General features: G+C 46.8%; 1 protein-coding gene across 7 annotated transcripts in view; it reads right to left on the bottom strand.

Moving 5' to 3' along the window:
* PUS7 (pseudouridine synthase 7) overlaps nt 1–19113 on the bottom strand; it is a 65406-nt gene extending 46293 nt beyond the window's left edge. For 3 of the 7 annotated variants that reach the window (XM_063606328.1, XM_057302925.2, XM_034964722.4), the window contains exons 1-4: nt 18894–19113; nt 4472–4877; nt 2552–2636; nt 2318–2419 (exon numbers count right to left, since the gene is read on the bottom strand). In XM_063606328.1, the coding sequence (XP_063462398.1) occupies nt 2318–2419; nt 2552–2636; nt 4472–4869 (585 nt within the window). In that variant the 5' untranslated portion in view covers nt 4870–4877; nt 18894–19113. Of the gene's footprint in view, nt 1–2317; nt 2420–2551; nt 2637–4471; nt 4902–18893 lie in introns of all 7 variants that reach the window. The other 4 variants (XM_003811186.7, XM_063606326.1, XM_063606327.1 and 1 more) reach the window with 2 other exon arrangements.
* Between the last annotated feature and the right edge of the window lie 3876 nt (nt 19114–22989).

Raw genomic sequence — 22989 nt, forward strand, 5'->3', positions numbered from 1 at the left:
ATATATTTTTTGAGACAGGGTCTGGCTCTGTCACCCAGGCTGGAGTGCAGTGATGCGACCTTGGCTCACTGCAACCTCTGCCTCCCAGGCTCAAGCCATCCTCCTATCTCAGCCTCTCAAGTAGCTGGGACTACAGGCATGTGCCTCCATGCCCAGCTAATTTTTTTATGTTTTGTAGAGATGGCGTTTCGCCATGTTGCCCAGGCTGGTCTCGATCTCCTGAATTCAAGCGATCTGCCCACCTCAGCTTCCCCAAGTACTGGAATTCCATGCCTGAGCCACTGTGCCCAGCCCTTATTTTATTCCATTTTTTAAAAATGATGGTTGAGATCCACTACTAAACTGATTTCATGACCCATTAATGGGTTGTAACCTGCAAGCTGAAAACATCGAGATACACTGCAACTGCTACTGGCTAAACTTGATGACACTTTTTTTTTTTTTTTTTTTTTAAAGACACAGTTTCACTCTTGTTACCCAGGCTGGAGTGCAATGGCACGATCTCGGCTCACTGCAACCTCCACCTCCCAGGTTCAAGTGATTCTCCTGCCTCAGCCTCCTGAGTAGCTGGGATTACAGGTGCCCGCCACCACGCCCAGCTAATTTTTCGTATTTTTAGTAGAGATGGGGTTTCTCCATGTTGGTCAGGCTGGTCTCGAACTCCTGACCTTAGGTGATCCACCCACCTCGGCCTCCCAAAGTGCTGGGATTACAGGTGTGAGCCACTGCGCCCAGCAACTTAATGATACTTCAACAAAATAAAAAATGAAAAAATCCACCAAACTACATTACGATTACAGGTAAATGACTTCTTCATAGCAAAAAGTGAGTCTAGATCTGAAATTACTGATAGCAAGGAGAACGACAGTTTGTGTATATGAATACATGTTTAGACCTCAAAAACTCAGAAAGTCCATCTTCATTTTACAAATGAGGAAGCTTGCCCATAGTTTATGCCTTTTAAATGTAAAGACTTTCAGTAGATGGGAAAACCTCAGTTTTTAAGACAATAGTAAATTTTACCACATGTATACGAAAATACATATTATAAGCCTAAGATAAACCTCTGCATTGTACAAGCAAAGGAAACTTGGACCATCCTTCTGGATTGCTCTAGAAATCTGCCAGGAATTTTCTTCTTGGCATTGCTAAAGGTTTTGCCTAAAGATTTTTTCAGTAATTGAAGATTTCTAACATTGCAATACCACACACTTTTGGGAAGCTCAGGTAAGGAGGGAGACAAGGGGCAGATAATGAATTCGGAAAAGTTGTAGTACGCTTATTAACTAGGAGTGATGGGAGAGGGAATTTCAGACAACCAAAAACCCCATAGCTCATTAAAATGTAGTACAAAATTAATTTAACATAATTTTTTTTTTTTGATATGGAGTCTCGCTCTGTCACCCAGGCTGGAGTGCAGTGGTGTGATCTCTGCTCGCTGCAACCTCTGTCTCCTAGGTTCAAGAGATTCTCTTGCCTCAGCCTCCCAAGTAGCTGGGACTACAGGCCTGCGCTACCACGCTTGGCTAATTTTTTTGTATTTTTAGTAGAGACGGGATTTCGCCATGTTGGCCAGGCTGGTCTTGAAGTCCTGACCTCAAGTGATCCGCCCACCTTGGCCTCCCAAAGTGCTGGGATTACAGGTGTGAGCCACCGTGCCCAGCGAACAAAAGCTTTAACAACAAAATTTACTATTCTACTTAGTAGCTGAGCTCTCCTTTTCTTCAATAGCAGAATTGACCCACGATGAGCAAATAAATGCTCCCCTACTTCCTTTCCCCATTTCCTCCCCTTCCCAGAGTCCCAACTGAGGCCAAGAAGCTGCTGAAGCCAGAATCTGACCTGGGTCACATACCTGACAGGCAGCAAATGGTGGTCCTGTTACAACGGACATTGTGGTATAATTGGTACTCTGGGATCCTAAACAACATATGTCGTTGTTCATTTGTGGTCCCTAAATTTTTTTTTCAGAGATGATGTCTCACTATGTTGTCCAGGCTAGTCTCCAATTCCTGGGCTCAAGTAAACCTCTGGCTTCAGCCTTCGGAGTAGCTAGGACTTTGGAATAGCATGTAACACTGTACCCAAATAAAAATGTTTTTAAACAAAAATGTAACTTTGGGGGGGGCCATAGTTTATCTGGGATACTAGTTATCTGCCCCAGTAAAAAAATTTTTTAGTGTAATATCCTTTAGATCCAATAGAGCAAAAAGTCACCCTTTGTTAACCATTGTAATTTTTTCCATAAACACTTAACATCCACCCAAAAAGCAACTAAAACCCTAAATAATTTTTCATATATTTTTGCATTATTTACCTCAATGGCAACACTGGTTTCCTTATTTTTGAACAGCTGGAGCTCTTCCAATCGCTGCTTTTCTTCAGCTGTCAAAACTGTAAATATGTCTTCTGAAGGGTCCTTTAAAATAACCATGAGAACTCACAATGAATCATACATAGAATTCAAGTTTAATAAAGCTCTATATTTCTAAATCTCTAGGAAATGCTATTTTTATACAGAAGGTGACATTTGCTAAAGAGCTACTTCTACCTCCTCATCCACTGGAATGGACAAGTCATTCAAATGGCTGATCCGTCCATCTTTTCCTATTTCATGAACAACGAAGTCGGAGTATCTGATGAAAGAAAACATGAACTTTCAGATAATTAACATCCTGTTTTCTATTAATTTTAAGATAAAGTTGATCAACAGCAAGCCTTACTATTGTGCAAAACAAGGAATTTTAAAAAATCTTCAGTGCAAAATCACATGGAGTTAATTTTTTTCTTTTTTTTTTTTGAGATGGAGCCTTGCTCTGTTGCCTAGGCTGGAGTGCAGTGGCTCGATCTCCGCTCACTGCAACCTCCGCCTCCTGGGTTCAAGTGATTCTCCCGCCTCAGCCTCCCGAGTAGCTGGGATTACAGGCACGTGCCACCACGCCCAGCTAATTTTTGTATTTTTAGTAGAGACGGGGTTGCACCATTTTGGCCAGGCTGATCTGCAACTCCTGACCTCAAGTGATCTGCCCATCTTGGCCTCCCAAAGTGCTGGGATTACAGGCGTGAATCACCACATCCGGTCTTTTCTGGTTTCTTAATGAATGCTGAGCCATACCTTGGCTCAAGTTTTATATGAGAACTTAAAGAAAAGACCCTCTTAGCTTCTAGAATATTCTTCCAGAGAAATGCAAAAACAAAAGCTTATTAACATTACCCTATGACGATTCAGGCAGCCCACGCTAAATTAAATCACAAAATATGCTATATGGTTAATTGAATCAGAACCCAGTAAGTCTACCATGAACTAGCCTGAAGCTTACCTTTATGTTAAATATTTTACATGCATTATTCAAAATCCTCAACAACCCCAGTGTGGTAATATGATCCATTTTAAAATTTTATTTTATTACTATTATTTTTTTTGAGACAGTCTTGCTGTGTTGCCCAGGCTGGAGTGCAGCGGCTTGATCTTGGCTCACTGCAACCTCCGCCTCCTGGGTTCAAGTGATTCTCCTGCCTCAGCCTACCGAGTAGCTGGGATTACAGGCGCGTGCCACTACGCCAGCCTAATTTTTGTATTATTAGTAGAGACAGGGTTTCGCCATGTTGCCCAGGCTGGTCTCAAACTCCTGACCTCAAGTGGTCTGCCCGCCTCGGCCTCCCAAAGTGCTGGGATCACAGGCGTTAGCCACCGTGTCTGGCCTGATCCATTTTTAAAATAAGGATGCTGAGGTTCAGAGAGGCTAAGTAACTACTAAGTAGCGAACTTCACACTGGGATCCACCTGGCTCCAAAGACTACCTTCTTCTACCATAGTTGTGGCACATTCAAATGAAAAAAGAGTTTAAGATTATAAAACAAACTCAGGAGAAAATCTGAAACCATTTAAATGAATTTATTCATTTACTTATTTTTTGAGACAGAGTCTTGCTCTGTCACCCAGGCTGGAATGCAGTGGTGCAATCTCGGCTCACTGCAACCTCCACCTCCCAGGTTCAAGCGATTCTCCTGCCTCAGCCTCCCGAGTAGCTGGGATTACAGGTGCCCATCACCACGCCCAGCTAATTTTTGTATTTTTAGTATAGATGTGCTTTCACCATGTTGGCCAGGCTGGTCTCAAACTCCTGACCTCAAGTGATCCGCCAGCCTCGGCCTCCCAAAGTGCTGGGATAACAGGCGTAAGCCACTGTGCCTGGTGAATGAATTTATTTGAGGCATGATCATGCCACTGCATGCCAGCCTGGGTGACAGAGTGAGACCCTCTCTCAAAAAAAGGGAAAAAATTAATTAATTAAAATTTAAAAATCCAAGGCTATTTATTCAGGCAGGTTTCCTTCATCCTCTTCCTTTTGATCAGTAGTATAAACAATCCTTGGAGATAGAAAGCTAAGTGGAAGAATATAAAGCTAATTTCTTTCTAAAGAAGAAACCTAATACAATCAAAATAACTTTATTCATAAACTAAATGTACCTTTCTTTTAAGATTCCCGAGAACCCTTGATGAGAACTCACAAACTTGGTGATGCCTACGTCAGCCTCAGTGAGTCCATGCTTCATCATGTCTGCAAAACTCTCTGATTCCTCCTCCTCGCACTCCTCTGAAAGTCCATCTTCCTCCTCTTCTTCCTCATCTTCCAACTGAGCCTCAGAATTCTTTCCACCTTTCCCAGTACTGACAGTGTCAGGAGGCCGAGGCACATCTTCACTGATGGACAGAAAGTCATTCTGTAGCCCATCTTGACCTTTGGTTAGACTGCATTCCGACAGCTTCTGTTTTTTTGTCTCTTCAACTGGGACTCCACTGTCATTATCTTCGACAACCAGTGCCCCACGTTTCAGCGACACACCAGTCATTTCTGTCATCTCCATCTTTAAGGCTCCAAGAAAACATTTAAGAAAACCTGTTAGGAAAGAGTAGAAAGTAACAATCACCTATATAAAAGCTGGTTTCAGGCCAGGCGCGGCGGCTCACACCTGTAATCCCAGCATTTTGAGGGAGGTTAAGGAAGGCAGATCACTTGAGGTCAGGAGTTCAAGACCAGCCTGGCCAACATGGTGAAACCTCATCTCTACTAAATATTAGTTGGGCGTGGGTGGCAGGCGCCTACAGTCCCAGCTCTTGGGAGGCTGAGGCAGGGGCATTGCTTGAACCCGGGAGGCAGAGGTTGCAGTGAGTTAAGATCGTGCCACTGCACTCCAGCCTGGGCGACAGAGTGAGACATTGTCTTAAAAAAAAAAAAAAAAAAAAAAAAAAAAAGGTCAGGCACAGTGGCTCACACCTGTAATCCCAGCACTTTGGGAGGCCGAGGTGGGCGGATCACAAGGTCAGGAGTTCGAGACCAGCCTGGCCAACATGGTGAAACCCCATCTCTACTAAAAATACAAAAAAAAAACTAGCTGGGCGTGGTGGTGGGCGCCTGTAATCCCAGCTAGTCAGGAGGCTGAGGCAGGAGAATCGCTTGAACCTGGGAGGCGGAGTTTGCAGTGAGCAGAGATCGAGCCACTGTACTCCAGCCTGGGGGACCAGAGCAAGACTCCATCTCAAAAAAAAAAAAAAAAAAAAAAAAAAAAGGAAAGAAGTTGGTTTCAGCAGATAAAGGCATAGTTAATGTTGTTCATACGATCCTAAAAATCATTTATAGAAATAATTCTTCCTGATGTTGGCATACACTTTTTGTGGGACAGAAAACCGGCATAATACTTCCGCATGGAATTTGACAGTGTGCATCATCACAAGCCTTAAAAATATGTATGCTCTTTGACCCAGTAATACTACTTTTAGGGATTTATCTTAAGAAAATAATTAAGAAATAATAAAGTTTTAGCTCTAAGGATATTCATCTCCATACTTTTTTCTTTTTTTCAGTGACAAGGTCTGGCTCTTTCACCCAGTCTGGTGTGCAGTGGCATGATCACAGCTCACTGCAAACTCCAACTCCTGGGCTCAAGCAATCCTCCTGCCTCAGCCTCCCCAGTAGCTGGGACTACAGCAGCATGCCACCAAGCCTGGCTAGTTTTTTTATTTTTATTTTTCTGTAAAGACTAGGTCTCGCTATTATTGCTCAGTCTGGTCTTGAACCCCTGGGCTCAAGTAATGCTCTCACTTTGGCTTCCCAAAGTGTTGGGAATATAGGTGTGAGCCACCCTGCCTGGCCACAGTGCTTTTATATTAGCAAAACATTAAGAGCAATGAAACTTGGGTACATAAACTTAACAATATGTAGCAACATTGACAAGAAACTGGGAAGGGTGGTTACCTCTAGGAGAGGGTCTAGAAGTGGTGGCTGGGGACAGAGGTGGGAAATTTGCTGTTCTCACTCAATAACATGGTTGTAATCATTTGAAGCTTGTTTGATGTATATGTATTATCCTTTCAAAAAAGTGATTAATATTGTGGCCGGGATCGGTGGCTCACACCTGTAATCCCAATACTTTGGGAGGCTGAGGCAGGCAGATCACCTGAGGTCGGGAGTTTGAGACCAGCCTGATCAACAAGGAGAAATTCCGTCTCTACTGAAAATACAAAATTAGCAGGGCATGGTGGCACATGCCTGTAATCCCAGCTACTCGGGAGACTGAGGAAGGAGAATCACTTGAAACCAGGAGGTGGAGGTTGTGGTGAGCTGAAATTGTGCCTTTGCACTCCAGCCTGGGCAACAAGAGCAAAACTCCATCTCCAAAAAAAAAAATAATAATAAAATAAAATATTGTATAACCACGCTTACTGACATGAAAGCCATACCTATGTCATACCACATTAAAAAAAAGGAATGGGGAGGTGTCATACAGGTGGTATATAGTTCTGCAAGATGAAAAGTTCTGGATAGTGATTGCCTAACAATGTGAATACACTTAACACTACTGAACTGTACACGTGGTTAAAATGGCAAATTTTAATTTTTTTTTTGAGACAGGGTCTCACTCTGTTGCCCAGGCTTGAGAGCAGTGGCACGATCTCGGCTCACTGCAACCTCCACCTCCTGGGCTCAAGCCATCCTCCTACCTCAGCCTCCCGGGTGGCTGGGATCACAGGCGTGTACCACCACGCCTGGCTAATTTTTGTAATTTTTGGTAGAGACAGGGGTTTACCATGTTGGCCAGGCTGCTCTCGAACTCCTGACCTCAAGTGATCTTCCCACACTGGGCTCCCAAAGTGCTGGGATTTCAGGCATGAGCCACCGTGTCTGGTCTAATTTGATGCTCTTGGTAAAATAAGGATAAAAACTTTTTCTATGTTAATTACATACAAGATGCTGAAGGTAACATACTGATGAACGTAGTAAACATATCCATAAATAAAGCAAATGAGCAGAAAATGAATATGCTAGTTCTCCAAGGCATGGTTAACAAGAAGGCCACCTATATAAGCATCTACAGCAAAAATAATAATGATGATTAACTAAATGTTATTTATTTATTTATTTTTGAGACGGAGTCTCACTCTGTCGCCCAGGCTGGAGTGCAGTGGCACGATCTTGGCTTACTGCAAGCTCCGCCTCCCAGGTTCACACCATTCTCCTGCCTCCGCCTCCCGAGTAGCTCGGACTACAGGTCCCTGCCACCACGCCCGGCTAATTTTTTCTATTTTTTAGTAGAGACGGGGTTTCACCATGTTGGCCAGGACAGTCTCAATCTCCTGACCTTGTGATCTGCCCACCTCGGCCTCCCAAAGTGCTGGGATTACAGGCGTGAGTCACCGTGCCCGGCCGATTAACTAAATTTTAAGAATCCATATTTGATCTTACCCTGTTGTCCAAAATCACGAACAAAAAGAAAATAAAAAAACAAGTACATGCAAAAAGTAAAAGCAAAAAAGGATTATGACGGGAGGGTAAGTGAGCTGGGACCGCAGGGACAGTGTGCTTGCGTGGCTCACAGGTGTCAAGGAGCCCCTAAAATAGTTTAGGAAGTGGCCAAGGAGATGGACAAGGAAGACAAGACTTTCAAATAGAATAAAACAGGAGTAGAAGAAACTCCCTGGGCTAAAAGCGACAGGGAAGGGCCCCCTGGTCACAGGTGGTATTAAGAAATCCAGCAAAAAGCTAGCCGTTCCTTGTACTTGAGGCAAAGGTGACCCTTGGTTCCATTCCTTTTTTTTTTTTTTTTTTTGAGATGGAGTCTCACTCTGTCACCTAGGCCTGGAGTGCAGTGGTGGTGCGGTCTCGGCTCAACTGCAACCTCCGCCTCCTGGGTTCAAGATATTCTCCTGCCTCAGCCTCCCAAGTAGCTGGGATTACAGGCACGCCCGCCACTATGCCCAGCTTATTTTTTGTATTTTTAGTAGAGATGGGGCTTCACCACGTTGGCCAGGCTAGTCTCAAACTCCTGACCTCATGATTTGCCCGCCTCGGCCTCCCAAAGTGCTGAGATTACAGGCGTGAGCCACCGCACCTGGCCCCATTCCCGTTTAAACATCTGTATTCCCTGCCATAACATCTTTTGCCACCTATAGCTACTTGAAGTATGGTCTTGGAGCCTGTTGTACATTTAAGAATAAATTTTCATTAAAAAAAAAAAAGTGGTTGGGTACTGTGGCTCAGGCCAGGCGCATGGCTCACGCCTGAAATCTCAGCACTTTGGGAGGCTGAGGTGGGTGGATCACCTGAGGTCAGAAGTTCGAGACCAGCCTGGCCAACATGGTGAAACCCCTCTCTAGTAAAAATACAAAGATTAGCTGGGTGTGAGGGCACACACCTGTAATCTCAGCTGCTTGAGAGGCTGAGGCAGGAGAATCGTTTGAACCCAGGAGGTAGAGGTTGCACTGAGTCACGATCACGCCACTGCGCTCCAGCCTAGGCGACAGAGCGAGTCTCCATCTCAAACAAAACAAAACGAACAAAACAAAACAAAAAAGTATTATGACAGCTACAAAAAATAGGAGAGAAGGGATTGAAAAAAATGTCAGTTAAAACAATTTCTGGCGGCCTGGTGCAGTGGCTCACGCCTGTAATCCCAACACTTTGGGAGGCTGAGGTGGGTGGATCACAAGGTCAGGAGTTCGAGACCAGCCTGACCAACATGGTAAAACCCCATCTCTACTAAAAATACAAAAAATTATCCAGGCATGGTGGCGGGCGCCTGTAATCCCAGCTACTCAGGAGGCTGAGGCAGGAGAATCGCTTGAACCTGGGAGGCGGAGGTTGCAGTGAGTCGGGATTGCACCACTGCACTCCAGCCTGGGTGACAGAGGGAGATTCTGTCTCAAAAAAAAAAAAAAAAAAAAAAAAAATCCTTTGAAAGACAAGAAATTAAATACAGAAAATGGAAGAAACTGAAACTGGAATAGAAGTAGACCACAACTGTAGTTACATAAAGGTATCCCTAATTCAAAGAAAAAAGCACTTACTCTTTGTCCTGAACAGGTGTAGTCAAAAAAAGAACGCTGGTTTATGAAATGCTGATACGATTTCACTCTCACCTTACAGCAACAAAACTACCCTCAGAGGTTTTGTACAAATGAAGGAGACAAAAATGGACCAGGGCTTACACAAGGACCGGGAGAACACACTGAAGACAAAACCTAACCAAAGACTACAATGCCTGGGCCAAATTTTGTGGCATAAGGAAGAGGAAGGAAAAGCAGGAGAAGGTCGTTTGGGGTCACAGGTACAGCATGTGCAAAGGCATGGGGGCGTGGGAGCTCACAGAGTGCTGGAAGAGCAAAAGAACTCATCGCCCACTGTGGGGGTTAGACATACAAGGAGAGTCTGGGGTTACAGCTTGGGAGGGGCGGAGGCCACATGAGGCTACAAGGAGGGAGTCACAACCTGAAAACCAGACCAGCACTGAATTTGTAATTTAGAAAGATTCTGTGGCACCCCTTTGAAGAGAAACTGGGGTTAGGCTGGAAGACCAGGTAAGAGGGTACAGCTGTAATCTAGGCAAGAAATTAATATAATCTGATCTAAGGCTGAAGCAAGGGAGACAGAAAAAGGCGACTTTCAAGAACATTTAGGAAGTAGTAGCAGGGACAGGAGAAGGTGACAAATGTGGGAGGAAAGGGGAAATACTTCAGGATGACTCAAGTTTCCATCCCTGGGGAACTGAGAGGACAGTGGTGGTCCTCCTGATATGAGGGCCCCAGAAAGAAGAGCAGGTGTTGGAAGAAGATGAGCCTACCCATAGTCCTGTGGTGTTGCAGGTACCTGGGGAGACATCCCAGTGGAGATGATCTGTGGGCACTCATCACATTGTGTCACACATGCCCTTACCAAAAACCTGCAATGCCTCCCCAATGACCATACAAGCTTCCCAGCTGGCATCACAGCTCTACCAGGAGATCCTGATGCCCTTCCAGAGCCCAGAACTCTCAGTAAGGAAGAAAGAGTGGCCAATAACAGCCATTCACACAGCTTGGCACAGGGACTTCACAGTCAGCAAAATATTCACCTCCTCTCCTTATGCAGAAAAAACATCAGGCCTCCCCCTCTCAACAATCTTGGAGACAGATCTAGGTTTTGCCATTTACTAAGTGGGTGACTTAACCTCTCGAATCTGTTTTTTTCTCTGTAAAAGTAAAATATGATGACTTGGCCAAAGGTCTGTAATAGCTCCTCTTATTCAACTGTTAGTCCTTAATAGTTATTATTGATGGGCTGGGCGCGGTGGCTCACGCCTGTAATCCCAGCACTTTGGGAGGCCAAGGCAGGTGGATCGCCAAGGCAGGCGGATCACGAAGTCAGGAGATCGAGACCAACCTGGCTAACATGGTGAAACCCCGTCTCTACTAAAAAATACAAAAAATTAGCCGGGTGTGGTGGCAGGTGCCTGTAGTCCCAGCTACTCGGGAGGCTGAGGCAGGAGAATGGCGCGAACCCAGGAGGCGGAGCTTGCGGTGAGCCGAGATTGTGCCACTGCACTCCAGCCTGGGTGACAGAGCAAGACTCCGTCTCAAAAAAAAAATAGTTATTATGGATGATTTACATAGCTGAACTGTATTGTTGTTATGTCTGGAGGAGTTTAAAAAAAGAAAAAAAGCTGGCTGGGCACAGTGGCTCACGCCTGTAATCCCAGCACTTTGGGAGGCTGAGGCAGGTGGATCACAAGGTCAGGAGACCGAGACCATCCTGTCCAACACAGTGAAACCCCGTCTCTACTAAAAATACAAACAATTAGCTGGGCGTGGTGACGGGCGCCTGTAGTCCCAGCTACTCAGGAGGCTGAGGCAGGAGAATGGCGTGAACCCGAGAGGCCGAGCTTGCAGTGAGCCGAGATCGCGCCACTGTACTCCAGCCTGGGTGACAGAGCGAGACTCCATCTCAAAAAAAAGAAAAGAGAAGAAAAGAAAAGAAAACAGAATCTAAAAGCTGTTGGAATCCCCAAAACACTTTTTAAGCCTTGAGAGAGATGTGACTATGATCTGAGTCACATATGGTTACAATTTCTGTTTTTCAGATTACAGATTAGCTTACTTTCATTTTTCCTGTTCCATATAATAACTAAAAATTCTCTCTTTTTTTTTTTTTTTTTTTTTAGACGGAGTCTCGCTTTATGCCCCAGGCTGGAGAGCAGTGGCACAATCTCGGCTCACTGCAAGCTCCGCCTCCTGGGCTCACGCCATTCTCCTGCCTCAGCCTCCTCCCGAGTAGCTGGGACTACAGGCGCCCGCCACCACGCCTGGCTAATTTTTTGTATTTTTAGTTGAGACTGGGTTACACTGTGTCAGCCAGGATGGTCTCGATCTCCTGACCTCGTGATCTGCCCGCCTTGGCCTCCCAAAGTGCTGGGATTACAGGCGTGAGCCACCGCGCCCGGCCTACAATGACTAAAAATTCTTAATTAATGACCCTTGTTAGAGAGGAACTTTCCCTTTGGTGTCCTGCTTATGCTTAAACCGTATGACAGAAAACCCATAACTATTACACCTTCCCCAATGTACTCTCCCCAAAAAGAAACACTGCCTATAACCAATCAAATTGCTGTAACTATGTGAAAACCCTGTACGAAAAATGTTGTAATCATGCTAAAAACTCCTGTCTCTGCCTATATAAAACCTAAACTTCCCTACTTCAGAACTTTGACTCCATTTTTTTAGAACTGGTGTTTCCAGGTGGTACATCCTCAAACTTTGCACTTGAATAATTTCTCTTTGTACTAGATTCTGACGCTTTTGATTATTTTAGGTTGACAACAGGCCTTTAGGTTGCCAGTCTTTTTCTTGATATTTGTGGACATTTGTCCGATCTCTTTTTCTTGATATATCTAACTGAAAAGACAAGAATAAACTAAACTCACTTTTAAATTTCAAATGAAATTACATTTTTCATTGTTTAAGTCAATGGCCCTATCATAGACAAATTAATTTTTTTTTGACACAGAGTCTTGCTGTCACCCAGGCTGGAGTGCAGTGGCACAATCTCGGCTCACCGCAACCTCCAACTCCTGAGTTCAAGCAATTCTCACGCCTCAGCCTCCTGAGTAGCTGGGCCCGACTAAGTTTTGTATTTTATTTTATTTATTTATTTATTTATTTTGAGACAGAGTCTCACTCTGTTGCCCAGGCTGGAGTGCAGTGGCGTGTTCTTGGCTCATTGCAACCTCTGCTTCCTGGGTTCAAACGATTCTCCTGCCTCAGCCTCCTGAGTAGCTGGGATTACAGGCGCGTGCCACCAAGCCCAGCTAATTTTTTGTATTTTTACTAGAGACGGGGTTTCACCATGTTGGTCAGGCTGGTCTCAAACTCCTGACCTGGTGATCCACCCACCTCAAACTTGTAAAGTGCTGGGATTACAGGCGTGAGCCACCACGCCTGGCCTAATTTTAGTATTTTTAGTAGATACCAGGTTTTACCAGGTTGGCCAGGCTGGTCTGAAACTCCTGGCCTCAAGTGATCCACCCACATTGGCCTCCCAAAGTGCTGGGATTACAGGCATGAGCCACCGCACCCGGCCCAAATTAATTATTAAAGTATATATAGTACCAATGATTTTTAAATCACTTAATATATATTTTTCTAAGTTCTGTCCTATAGGCCTAAAAGCTGAGAGCATATTTACTAGAAGAACTGTTCAGAGTTCTGGACTAGGAAAGGCAAAACTCAAACTAGTGTCATTTTCGCAAGCAGGAACTACGTGAAAGGGAAGCTGAAATGTATTTTTTTTTTTTTTGAGACGGAGTTTTGCTCTTGTTGCCCAGGCTGGAGTGCAATGGCGCGATCTTGGCTGATCTCGGCTCACAGCAACCTCCACCTCCCGGGTTCAAGTGATTCTCCTGCCTCAGCTTCCTGAGTAGCTGGAATTACAGACGCCCGCTACCCCGCCCAGCTAATTTTTGTGTTTTTAGTAGAGACGGAGTTTCACCATGTTGGTCAGGCTGGTCTCGAACTCCTGATCTCAGGTGATCCATCCACCTCGACCTCCCAAAGTCCTGGGATTACAGGCGTGAGCCAGTGCGCCTGGACTGGAATATAATTTTTAAATTGAGGGTTGGGGAGAGGAGAGAGAGGTGATCTTATGAACATAGAAGAGGCCTGAGAGAATTAAATTGGAAAGATAAAACAAGCCTGACTACCCCAAGGTGAGAGGCCCAAGGAAATCAGTTTTGCAGTCAGGAAAGCCCAAGCATTCTATCTTGAATGAAGATATAAAGTTACTAGATGTGAAAAGGGGGGAGAGGGCAGTTTTATGCATTTTTTGACATATTTAAAAGAAAAAATTTTAAGAAAACATGCTGCACAAATACACTATCCATGATAGTAACGATGGTATCTTAATTGTCAAGTAAAACCCCATAGACCAGAAGCCTGATGTTAAACCAGGAAGAGAATGAACTCCTCTGATACTTTCCCCAAAACTTAAAATCCTTCACATTTCTTTTTTTTTTTTTTTTTTTTTTTGGCGATGGAGTCTTACCCTGTTACCCAGGCTGCAGTACAGTGGTGTGATCTCTGCTCACTGCAACCTCCACCTCCTGGGTTCAAGTGATCCTCCCGCCTCAGCCTGCCAAGTAGCTGAGAGTACATACAGGCATGCGCCAACACGCCCGCCTAATTTTTGTATTTTTAGTAGAGACGGGTTTTCACCATGTTGGCCAGGCTGGTCTTGAACTCCTGACCTCAGGTGATCTGCCTGCCTCGGCCTCCCAAAGTGCTGGGATCACAGGCATGAGCCACCACGCCCGGCCAATCCTTCACATTTCTTTGGAGGGAATGCTAAAATAATGTTTTTTGTTTCCTCTGCACTCCAAATGAGACAACTGAGAATAGAAATATTATAATTTTAACAGTATTTTAAAACCCTTTTCATTAAAATACTAGATTCACCAACTAAGCTTTAAGAAGTACTCTTAGCTGGGCATGTGTGCATGTAGTCCCAGCTAACAGGGCGGCTGAGGCAGGAGGATTGTGTGAGACCAGTTTAAGGCTGTAGTAAGTTATGATCACACCACTGCACTCCAGTCTGGGCAACAGAGGGCGACTTCATCTCTGAAAAAATGCAGGCAGGCAGACGGCTTGAGACCAGGAGTTTGAGACCAGCATGGACAACATAGTGGGACCATGTCTCTGCAGAAAATTAAAAAATTAGCCAGGCAGCTGGGTGTGGTGTCTCATGCCTGTAATCCCAGCACTTTCGGAGGCCGAGGTGGGCAGATCACAAGGTCAAAAGTTCGAAATCAGCATGGCGAAACCCCATTTCTACTAAAAATCCAAAAATTAGCCATGCATGGTGGTGTGCCCCTGTAATCCCAGCTACTCAGGAGGCTGAGACAGGAGAATCGCTTGAACTGGGGAGATAGAAGTCGCAGTGAGCCGAGATTGCGCCACTGCACTCCAGCCTGGGTGACAGAGGGAGACTCTGTCTCAAAAAATAAATAAAAATAAGCCGGGCAAGGTGGCATGCACCTGTAGTCCCAGCTACTTGTGAGGCTGAGGTGGGAGGATCCACTGCGCCCAGGACGTTGAGGCTGCAGTAAGCCGTGATGGTGCCACTACACTTCAGCCTGGGTGACAGAAAGACCCTGTCTCAAAAAAAAAAAAAAAATCCTTTACACCTATAACAAAAATTAAGTTTAGCATTTTCAAAATTTTAATATAACACTAACAACAGTCTCTTGTTTGTTTATTTATTTTTTGAGACAGTGTCTCACTCTGTCACCCAGGCTGGAGTGCAGTGGCGTGATCTCAGTTAAATGCAGCCTCGACCTCCCAGCTCAAGCGATCCTCCCACTTCAGCCACCTGAGTAACTGGGACTACAGGCATGTGCCACCATGCCCAGTTAATTTTTGTATTTTTTGTAGAGACAGGGTTTTGCCATGTTGCCCACTAGTCTCAAACTCCTGAGCTCAAGTGATCTGCCCTGCCTCAACTGGGATTACAGGTGTGCACCACCGCCCAGGCCAAACAGTCCCTTATTAATTAATTCCTCCAAAATAAACATCAGAAAAACAGCCATTAGTCTTTTTTTGAATTATTTTTTATTTTATTTTGTATATTTTTTGAGACGGAGTCTCACTCTATTGCCCAGGCTGGAGTGCAGTGGCGCAATCTCGGCTCACTGCAACCTCTGCCTCCCGGGTACACGAGATTCTCCTGCCTCAGCCTCCTGAGTAGCTGGGATTACAGGCGCCCGCCACAACACCAGGCTAATTTTTTGTATTTTTAATAGAGATGGGCTTTCACCGTGTTATCCAAGATTGTCTCGAACTCCTGACCTCATGATTCGCCCGCCTCGGTCTCCCAAAGGGCTGGGATTACAGGCCTGAGCCACCGTGCCCAGCCTACAAAAACAGCCATTAGTCTTAATTCTATCATATTATATTTCAAAACTATCCACAACTTTCACTTTGTAAATACATCTTTCCTCCATCCCCTGCAAATTATCAGTAATCTCTATAGCTCTCACAATAGTGAGCATTTTCTTTAGGGCCAGAGCACAGAGAACACACTAATTTTTTTTTTTTTTTGGAGATGGAGTTTTCCTCTGTTGCCCAGGCTGGAGTGCAGTGGTGCAGTCTCGGCTCACCGCAATCTCCACTTCCAGCGTGCCGGCGATTCTCCTACCTCAGCCTCCCGAGTAGCTGGGATTACAGGCACGGGCTAAAATTACCACATCCAGCTAATTTTTGTATTTTTAGTAGAGAGGAGGTTTCGCCATGTTGGCCAGGATGGTCTCAAACTACTGACCTGACCTCAAACGAGCTGCCTGCCTCGGCCTCCCAGAGTGCTGGGATTACAGGCATGATGTCACCAGGCCCGGCAGACACACTGCATTCTAATATGCAAAATCATTAAGTCTATGAGGGTCATTCATTCTGCAAATATTTATTGAGCAAGTGTCCTATGTGTCTGGCATTGTTGTAGGTACTGGAAGAAAAGGGTAATACCATTTCCTGTCCTCATGTAGCTTACAATGTATTTGAGAATATATCTGAGAACAAAATAAATCTCAGGACATGCGAGCTCCAAAGAATTAAAACAGGGTAAGGGGCTGAGAGTAAGAGGGGTGTTCTTCAGTGATGCCTCGTCTAAGGAGGAGACTTCTGAGCAAAGACAAGGAAGAACCAGACAGGAAAAGATGTGTGTGAGGAGAGCTCCAGGCAGCCCGAACAGCACGTGTAAAGGACCTGAAACCAGAGCAAACTTAGTCGACAGTATGACCAGCTGGATTGTTCTCTCTCTCCTAGGTAAGGAAAAACGCTGCTTCATTAATACAGTACATGCATGCCCCTGCCTCTATCAAAAGACACGTTCAAGGCCGGGTGTGGTGGCACACGCCTGTAATCCCAGCACTTCGGAAGGCTGAGGCGGGTGGATCACCTGAAGTCTGAAGTTCAAGACCAGCCTGGCCAACATGGTGAAACCCCGTCTCTACTAAAAATACAAAAATTAGGCCGGGCGTGGTGGCCGGCGCCTGTAGTCCCAGCACTTTGGGAGGCAGAGGCGGGCAGATCATGAGGTCAGGAAATCGAGACCATCCTGGCTAACACAGTGAAACCCCGCCTCTACTAAAAATACAAAAAATTAGCCGGGCGTGGTGGCGGGCGCCTGTAGTCCTAGCTACTCGGGAGGCTGAGGCAGGAGAATGGCGTGAACCCGGGAGGCGGAGCTTGCAGTGAGCCGAGATCGCGCCACCGCAATACATCTCCAGCCCTCAAGCTGGGTGAATGCTTAACGAGTGGATGGAGGTGCTGCTGTGTTCGAGTCCTCCTCGTCAGCCCTGCGCAGAGGTGTTTAGAAGCACACCTTCGTTGCCTGCCGAGTAGGGTTGGCAAAGAGTTTAGTTTTTCAAATATTTGCTCCCGTCAGACTACTTTTTTTTTCCATTCCAAAAATAAAGGGTTATTAAGGTTCCCCCCCATCCCCAAGCCTCTAATCATCTATGAAGTGACTATGCCCCATTGGCCTGGGGGAGCCTCTGCAATACATGTGGGTGACAGAGCGAGACTGTCTCAAAATAAATAAATAAATAAAAATACAAAAATTAGCTGGGCATGGTGGCGTGCACATGTAATCCCAGCTACTCCGGAGGCTGAGGCAGGAGAATCGCTTGAACCCAGGAGGCTGAGGTTGCAGTGAGCCAAGATCGTGCCATTGCACTCCAGCCTGGGTGATGGAGTGAGACTCCTTCTAAAAAAAATAAATCAATAAACAAAGATATGTTCAAGGCCGAGTGTGGTGGCTCAAGCCTGTAATTCCAGCACTTTGGGAGGTCAAAGCAGGAGGATTGCTTAAGGTCAGGAGTTTGAGGCCAGGCTGGGCAACACAGCGAGACCCTGTGTGGTGGCACATGCCTATAGTCCCAGCTACTTGGGAGGCTGAGGTGGGAGGATTGCTTGAGCCCAGGAGTTCAAGGCTGCAGTGAGCGATGATCACGCAACTGCACTCCAGCCTGGGCAACAAGAGCAAAATTCTGTCTCAAAAAAATTTAAAAAATAAAAATAAAAAAACCAAAAACATGTTCACAAGGAGTTGTTAAGTACGTACTGTTGGCTACTTTCCTAATGTTTGAACCTAACAATTGCCTAACCATCCCCTTTTCAATAGTGTTGTACAGTCTGATTTTCGACAGATCCCTCAATAGTCGAGGCTCCCCCAGGCCAGTTGGGCATAGTCATTTCATAGATGATTAGAGGCTTGGGGATGGGGGGGAACCTTAGTAACCCTTTATTTTTGGAATGGAAAAAAAAAGTAGTCTGACGGGAGCAAATATTTGAAAAACTAAACTCTTTGCCAACCCTACTCGGCAGGCAACGAAGGTGTGCTTCTAAACACCTCTGCGCAGGGCTGACGAGGAGGACTCGAATTTCAGCTTGCACAGCAGCACCTCCATCCACTCGTTAAGCATTCACCCAGCTTGAGGGCTGGAGAAAGCACTCTGAGTCTGCAGCCCGTCCACTCCTACTCTGGGAAATGCATACAAAGCAAGCAGTCCCCAGAGCCCGCGTGGCGCCTAGTAGGCTCCCAGTGAGCGGCGACGCAGGACACAGGGGTGGAACACGTGGGCTGGACCCACAGAAGGCAGGCGCGGCGAAGCAGTGGCACCGTGAAGGGCTTCAGGGCCAGTGTTCCTCTGACGGAGGGACAAGAGTTTAGGGAGCGTCCGGGGCAAAGAAAGGGAGGAGTGGGAAGGGGGCCCCCGGCGGACAGCGCCGCGCGGGGAGGAGGGGAGCGCTCGGGCGCGGCGCCTCCGGACGACTGGCCGGGCAGAGCGGAGCGGGGAGCGGGGAGCGGAGAGCGGCGCCTGCACCGTCGAAGCGCAGGACCCACCGGGTTCCAACCGTGCTCCCGCTGGCGCGATCCATAATGGAGGCGCCGCGGGCTCTGACCACTGCGGGGCCGCCTTCCCACTCCGCCTTCCCAGTCCGCACTGCCTCTTGGGGCGGGGCCCTGGGGCTGGGGCTGGGGCCAGGGCCAGGCCGAGGAGCCCCGGCGGCCGCGGGGAGGCCGCGCACTTACCCGGAGCCTGGGAGCGCGGGCGCGGCGTGAGCTGGGCGGCGAGGTGGCCAGCGCTCTGGCTGGGACGCAAGAGAGCGGCGAAGGCCACTTGGATGAGCCAGCGGCTAGGGCGGCAGGCATAAGCAGCGCGTTCCGCGCGGAGGACCAGATGCGCTCCAGCCGACTCACCGGCGGCCGGGCTCGCACACGTGCGGCGCAGCGACGCGCCGCGGCCCGACTGGACCCGCCCCGGGGGCGGAGTCCGCTCCCTGCCGCCGGCCCCGCCCCCGGCCCACCCCCTCGGAGCGGCCTGCAAGCCAGGGAGCACCCCAACGCGGACTCCCAGCCTGCGCGCGTTCACCCCGGACCTTCCTCGCGACCGCGCCTGAGTCGCACCAGCGGCAGAGAGCGATTTCATCAAGCATCTAAGAGTTCTTTAGATCTTTAGGAAGTCTAAGGTAGCGATTGCCTCCTTTGGTGTTATATTCTAAGTGTTTCCTTCACATAGTTGTGGCCCTTTCACGTTGCACCGACCACGCAGTTAACAATAATGGAAAGAGAATCACTTTAGGGACTAAATATTGTTCTACATTTGATCCCGGGAATGTAGTGGATCTAAAAGCACCATCTTCCTACTTCTTACCGCTCTGGCTTGATGGCTTGCCATAGGATCTGCTTCAAGAAACCGGATCATAGGTTTTTTTTGTTTTGGTTTGGTTTGGTTTTGACAGAGTCTCGCTCTGTCGCACAGGCTGGAGTGCGGTGGCGTGAACACAGTTCACTGCAGCCTCGACCTCCCAGGCTCAAGCAATCCTCCCACTTCAGTATCCCAAGTAGCTGGGACTACAGGTGCATCCCACCGCACCCAGGCTAATTTTTTTGGGGGTGGGGGGTAGAGACAAGATTTCACTATGTTGCCCAGGCTCTAATAGTTTTTTTGCTTTTTGTTTGTTTGTTTGTTTTTTGAGACGGAGTCTTGCTCTGTCGCCCAGGCTGGAGTGCAATGGCGCGATCGCTGCTCACCGCAACCTCCGCCACCCGGGTTCAAGCGATTCTCCTGCCTCAGCCTCCCGAGTAGCTGGGATTACTGGCGCGCGCCACCATGCCCGGCTTATTTTTTGTATTTTTAGTAAAGTACGGGGTTTCACTATGTTGGCCAGGCTGGTCTCGAACTCTTGACTTCGTGATCCGCCCGCCTCAGCCTCTGTGTTGGGATTACAGGCGTGAGCCACCGCTCCCAGCCTCTAATAGTTTTTCTCTTTTGTTTTATTTTGTTTGAGAGAGAGTCTCACTCTGTTGCAGGGTTCAAGCGATTCTCCTGCATCAGCCTCCCGAGTAGCTGGGCCTACGAGTGCTTGACATCATGCCAGACTAATTTTTTTGACGGGGTTTTTGCCTGTTGGCCTTGGAACTCCTGACCTCAAGTGATTTGCCTGCCTAGGCCTCCCAAAGTGCTGGGATTATAGGCATGAGCCACCATGCCCTGCCCAATTTGTTTTTTTGTTTTGTTTTTTACACAATGAAATATACTATTACCGGCCGGGGGCAGTGGCTCACGCCTGTAATCCCAGCACTTTGGGAGGCCGAGGTGGGCGGATCATGAGGTCAGGAGTTTGAGACCAGCCTGGCCAACATGGTGAAACCTCGTCTCTACTAAAAATACAAAAAATTACCCAGACGTGGTGGCACGCGCCTGTAATCCCAGCTACTTGGGAGGCTGAGGCAGGAGAATCGCTTGAACTCAGGAGGCGGAGGTTGCAGTGAGCTGAGATCGCACCATTGCACTCTAGCTTGGGCAACAAGATGGAAACTCTGTCTCAAAAAAAAAAAAAGAAATATATTATTACCATACAATTCAGCAATTACACTCCTTGATATTTACCTAAAGGAGTTGAAAACTATGTTCACACAAAAACCTGCACATGTATGTTTATAGCTGCATTATTCATAATTGCCAAAACTTAAGGACGGGCCGGGTATGGTAGCTCACGCCTGTAATTCCAGCACTTTGGGAGCCCGAGGTGGGCAGATCACGATGTCAGGAGTTCAAGACCAGCCTGGGCAAGATGGTGAAACCCCCATCTCTACTAAAAATACAAAAATTAGCCAGACGTGATGGTGGGCGCCTGTAATCCCAGCTACTCAGGAGGCGGAGGCAGAAAATTGCTTGAACCCAGGAGGCAGAGGTTGTGGTGAGCCAAGATCATGCCACTGCACCCCAACCTGGGGGACAGAGTGAGACTCCGTCTCAAAAAAAAAAGACCAAGATGTCCTTCGGTAGCTGAATAAACTGTGCTGTATCCAAACAATGGAATATTATTTGGTGCCAAAAAGAAATGATCTTAGCAAGCCATGAAAAGACATGGAGGAAACGTAAATAAATATTTTTTATTTTATGTATTTATTTATTCTGAGATCTAAATAGATAAGGTGATCTGCCCACCTCGGCCTCCCGAAGTGCTGGGATTACAGGCGTAAGCCACCATGCCCAGCCTTAAACGCATATTACTAAGTGAAAGAAACCAATCTGGGCCAGGCATGGTGACTCAGGCCTGTAATCACAGCATTTTGTGAGGCTGAGGCAGGTGGATCACTTGAGGTCAGGAGTTCGAGACCAGCCTGGCCAACACCGTGAAACCCCATCTCTACCAAAAATACCAAAAATTAGCCAGGCATGGTGGCACACACCTGTAATCCCAGCTACGCAGGAGGCTGAGGCGGGAGAATTGCTTGAACCTGGGAGGTGGAGGTTGGGGTGAGTCGGGATCATGCTATTGCACTCCAGCCTGAGCGACAGAGTAAGACTCTGTCTAGAAAACAACAACAACAACAACAAAAAAAAACCCCAAAAAATCTGAAAAGGACACACACTATATGAATCCAACTAAATGACAAAATGACATTCTAAAAAAGGCAAAACTATATAGACAGTAATAAAATTAGTGGTCGCCAGGAGTTAGGAGAAAGGGAAGGATGAATAGGTGGAGCACAGAGAATTTTTAGGGAAGTGAAACTATTCTGTACGATACTGTAATGCTGGCTGCATGTCATGATACATTTGTCCAAGCCCATAAAATCTACAACAGGGGTCCCCAGCCCCCCCAAGTCACGGACTGGTACCAGTCAGTGTGGCCTTTTGGGAACCAGGCTGCACTGCAGCATTCCCGCCTGAGCTCTGCCTCCTGTCAGATCAGTGGTGGGATTAGATTCTGATAGGAGCGAGAACCCTATAGTGAACTGCACATGTGAGGGATCTAGGTTGCACGCACCTTATGAGAATCTAATGCCTGACAATCTGAGGTGTAACAGTTCATCCTGAAACCCATTCCTACCCCCTAGTCTGAGGAAAAAATGTCTTCCATGAAACTAGTCCCGGTGCCAAAAAGGTTGGGAACTGCTGATCTACAGCACTAACAGTGATGTAAACTATGGACTCTGGATGATAATGTGTCAATGTAGGTTCATCAATTATAACAAATGTACCACTTTGGTGAGGGAGAGGCTATGCACGTGTGGGGTCAGGAGGTATATGAGAAATCTCTATACCTTCCTCTCAATTTTGCTGTAAACTAAAACTGCTCTAAAAAAGTAAAGGCTTAAAAAAAAAATCTCTGAGAGGCTGGGTGCAGTGGCTCACACCTGTCATCCCAGTACTTTGGGAGGCTGAGGCGGGCGGATCACAAGGCCAAGAGATCGAGACCATCCTGGCCAACATGGTGAAACCCCATCTCTACTAAAAATACAAAAATTAGCTGGGTGTGATGGCACTCACCTATAGTCCCAGCTACTTGGGAGGCTGAGGCAGGAGAATCGCTTGAACCTGGGAGACGGAGTTTGCAGTGAGCTGACATCTCACCACTGCACTCCAGCCTGGTGAAACAGCGAGACTCCGTCCCCCCACCAAAAAAAAAAAACTCTGAGAGTGCAGCCCAACTCCTCATAAACAGATTTAGAGGAAAGATTTTTCACATTTCTTTGGCCATTTCTAAGGTTTCTTAGACAGACCTTACTCGTTTTGCATTTTAGCCGAAACTGCCTAGGTCAAGGTACAAGTGAAACGTGGATTTTTAGTTTTCTGTTTTCCAAAATGGGCAACTCTTTATTGGTTTTTTAATTA

This window comes from Pan paniscus, chromosome 6 (genome assembly GCF_029289425.2).
Source record: "Pan paniscus chromosome 6, NHGRI_mPanPan1-v2.0_pri, whole genome shotgun sequence".
Taxonomy (NCBI): Eukaryota; Metazoa; Chordata; class Mammalia; order Primates; family Hominidae; genus Pan; species Pan paniscus.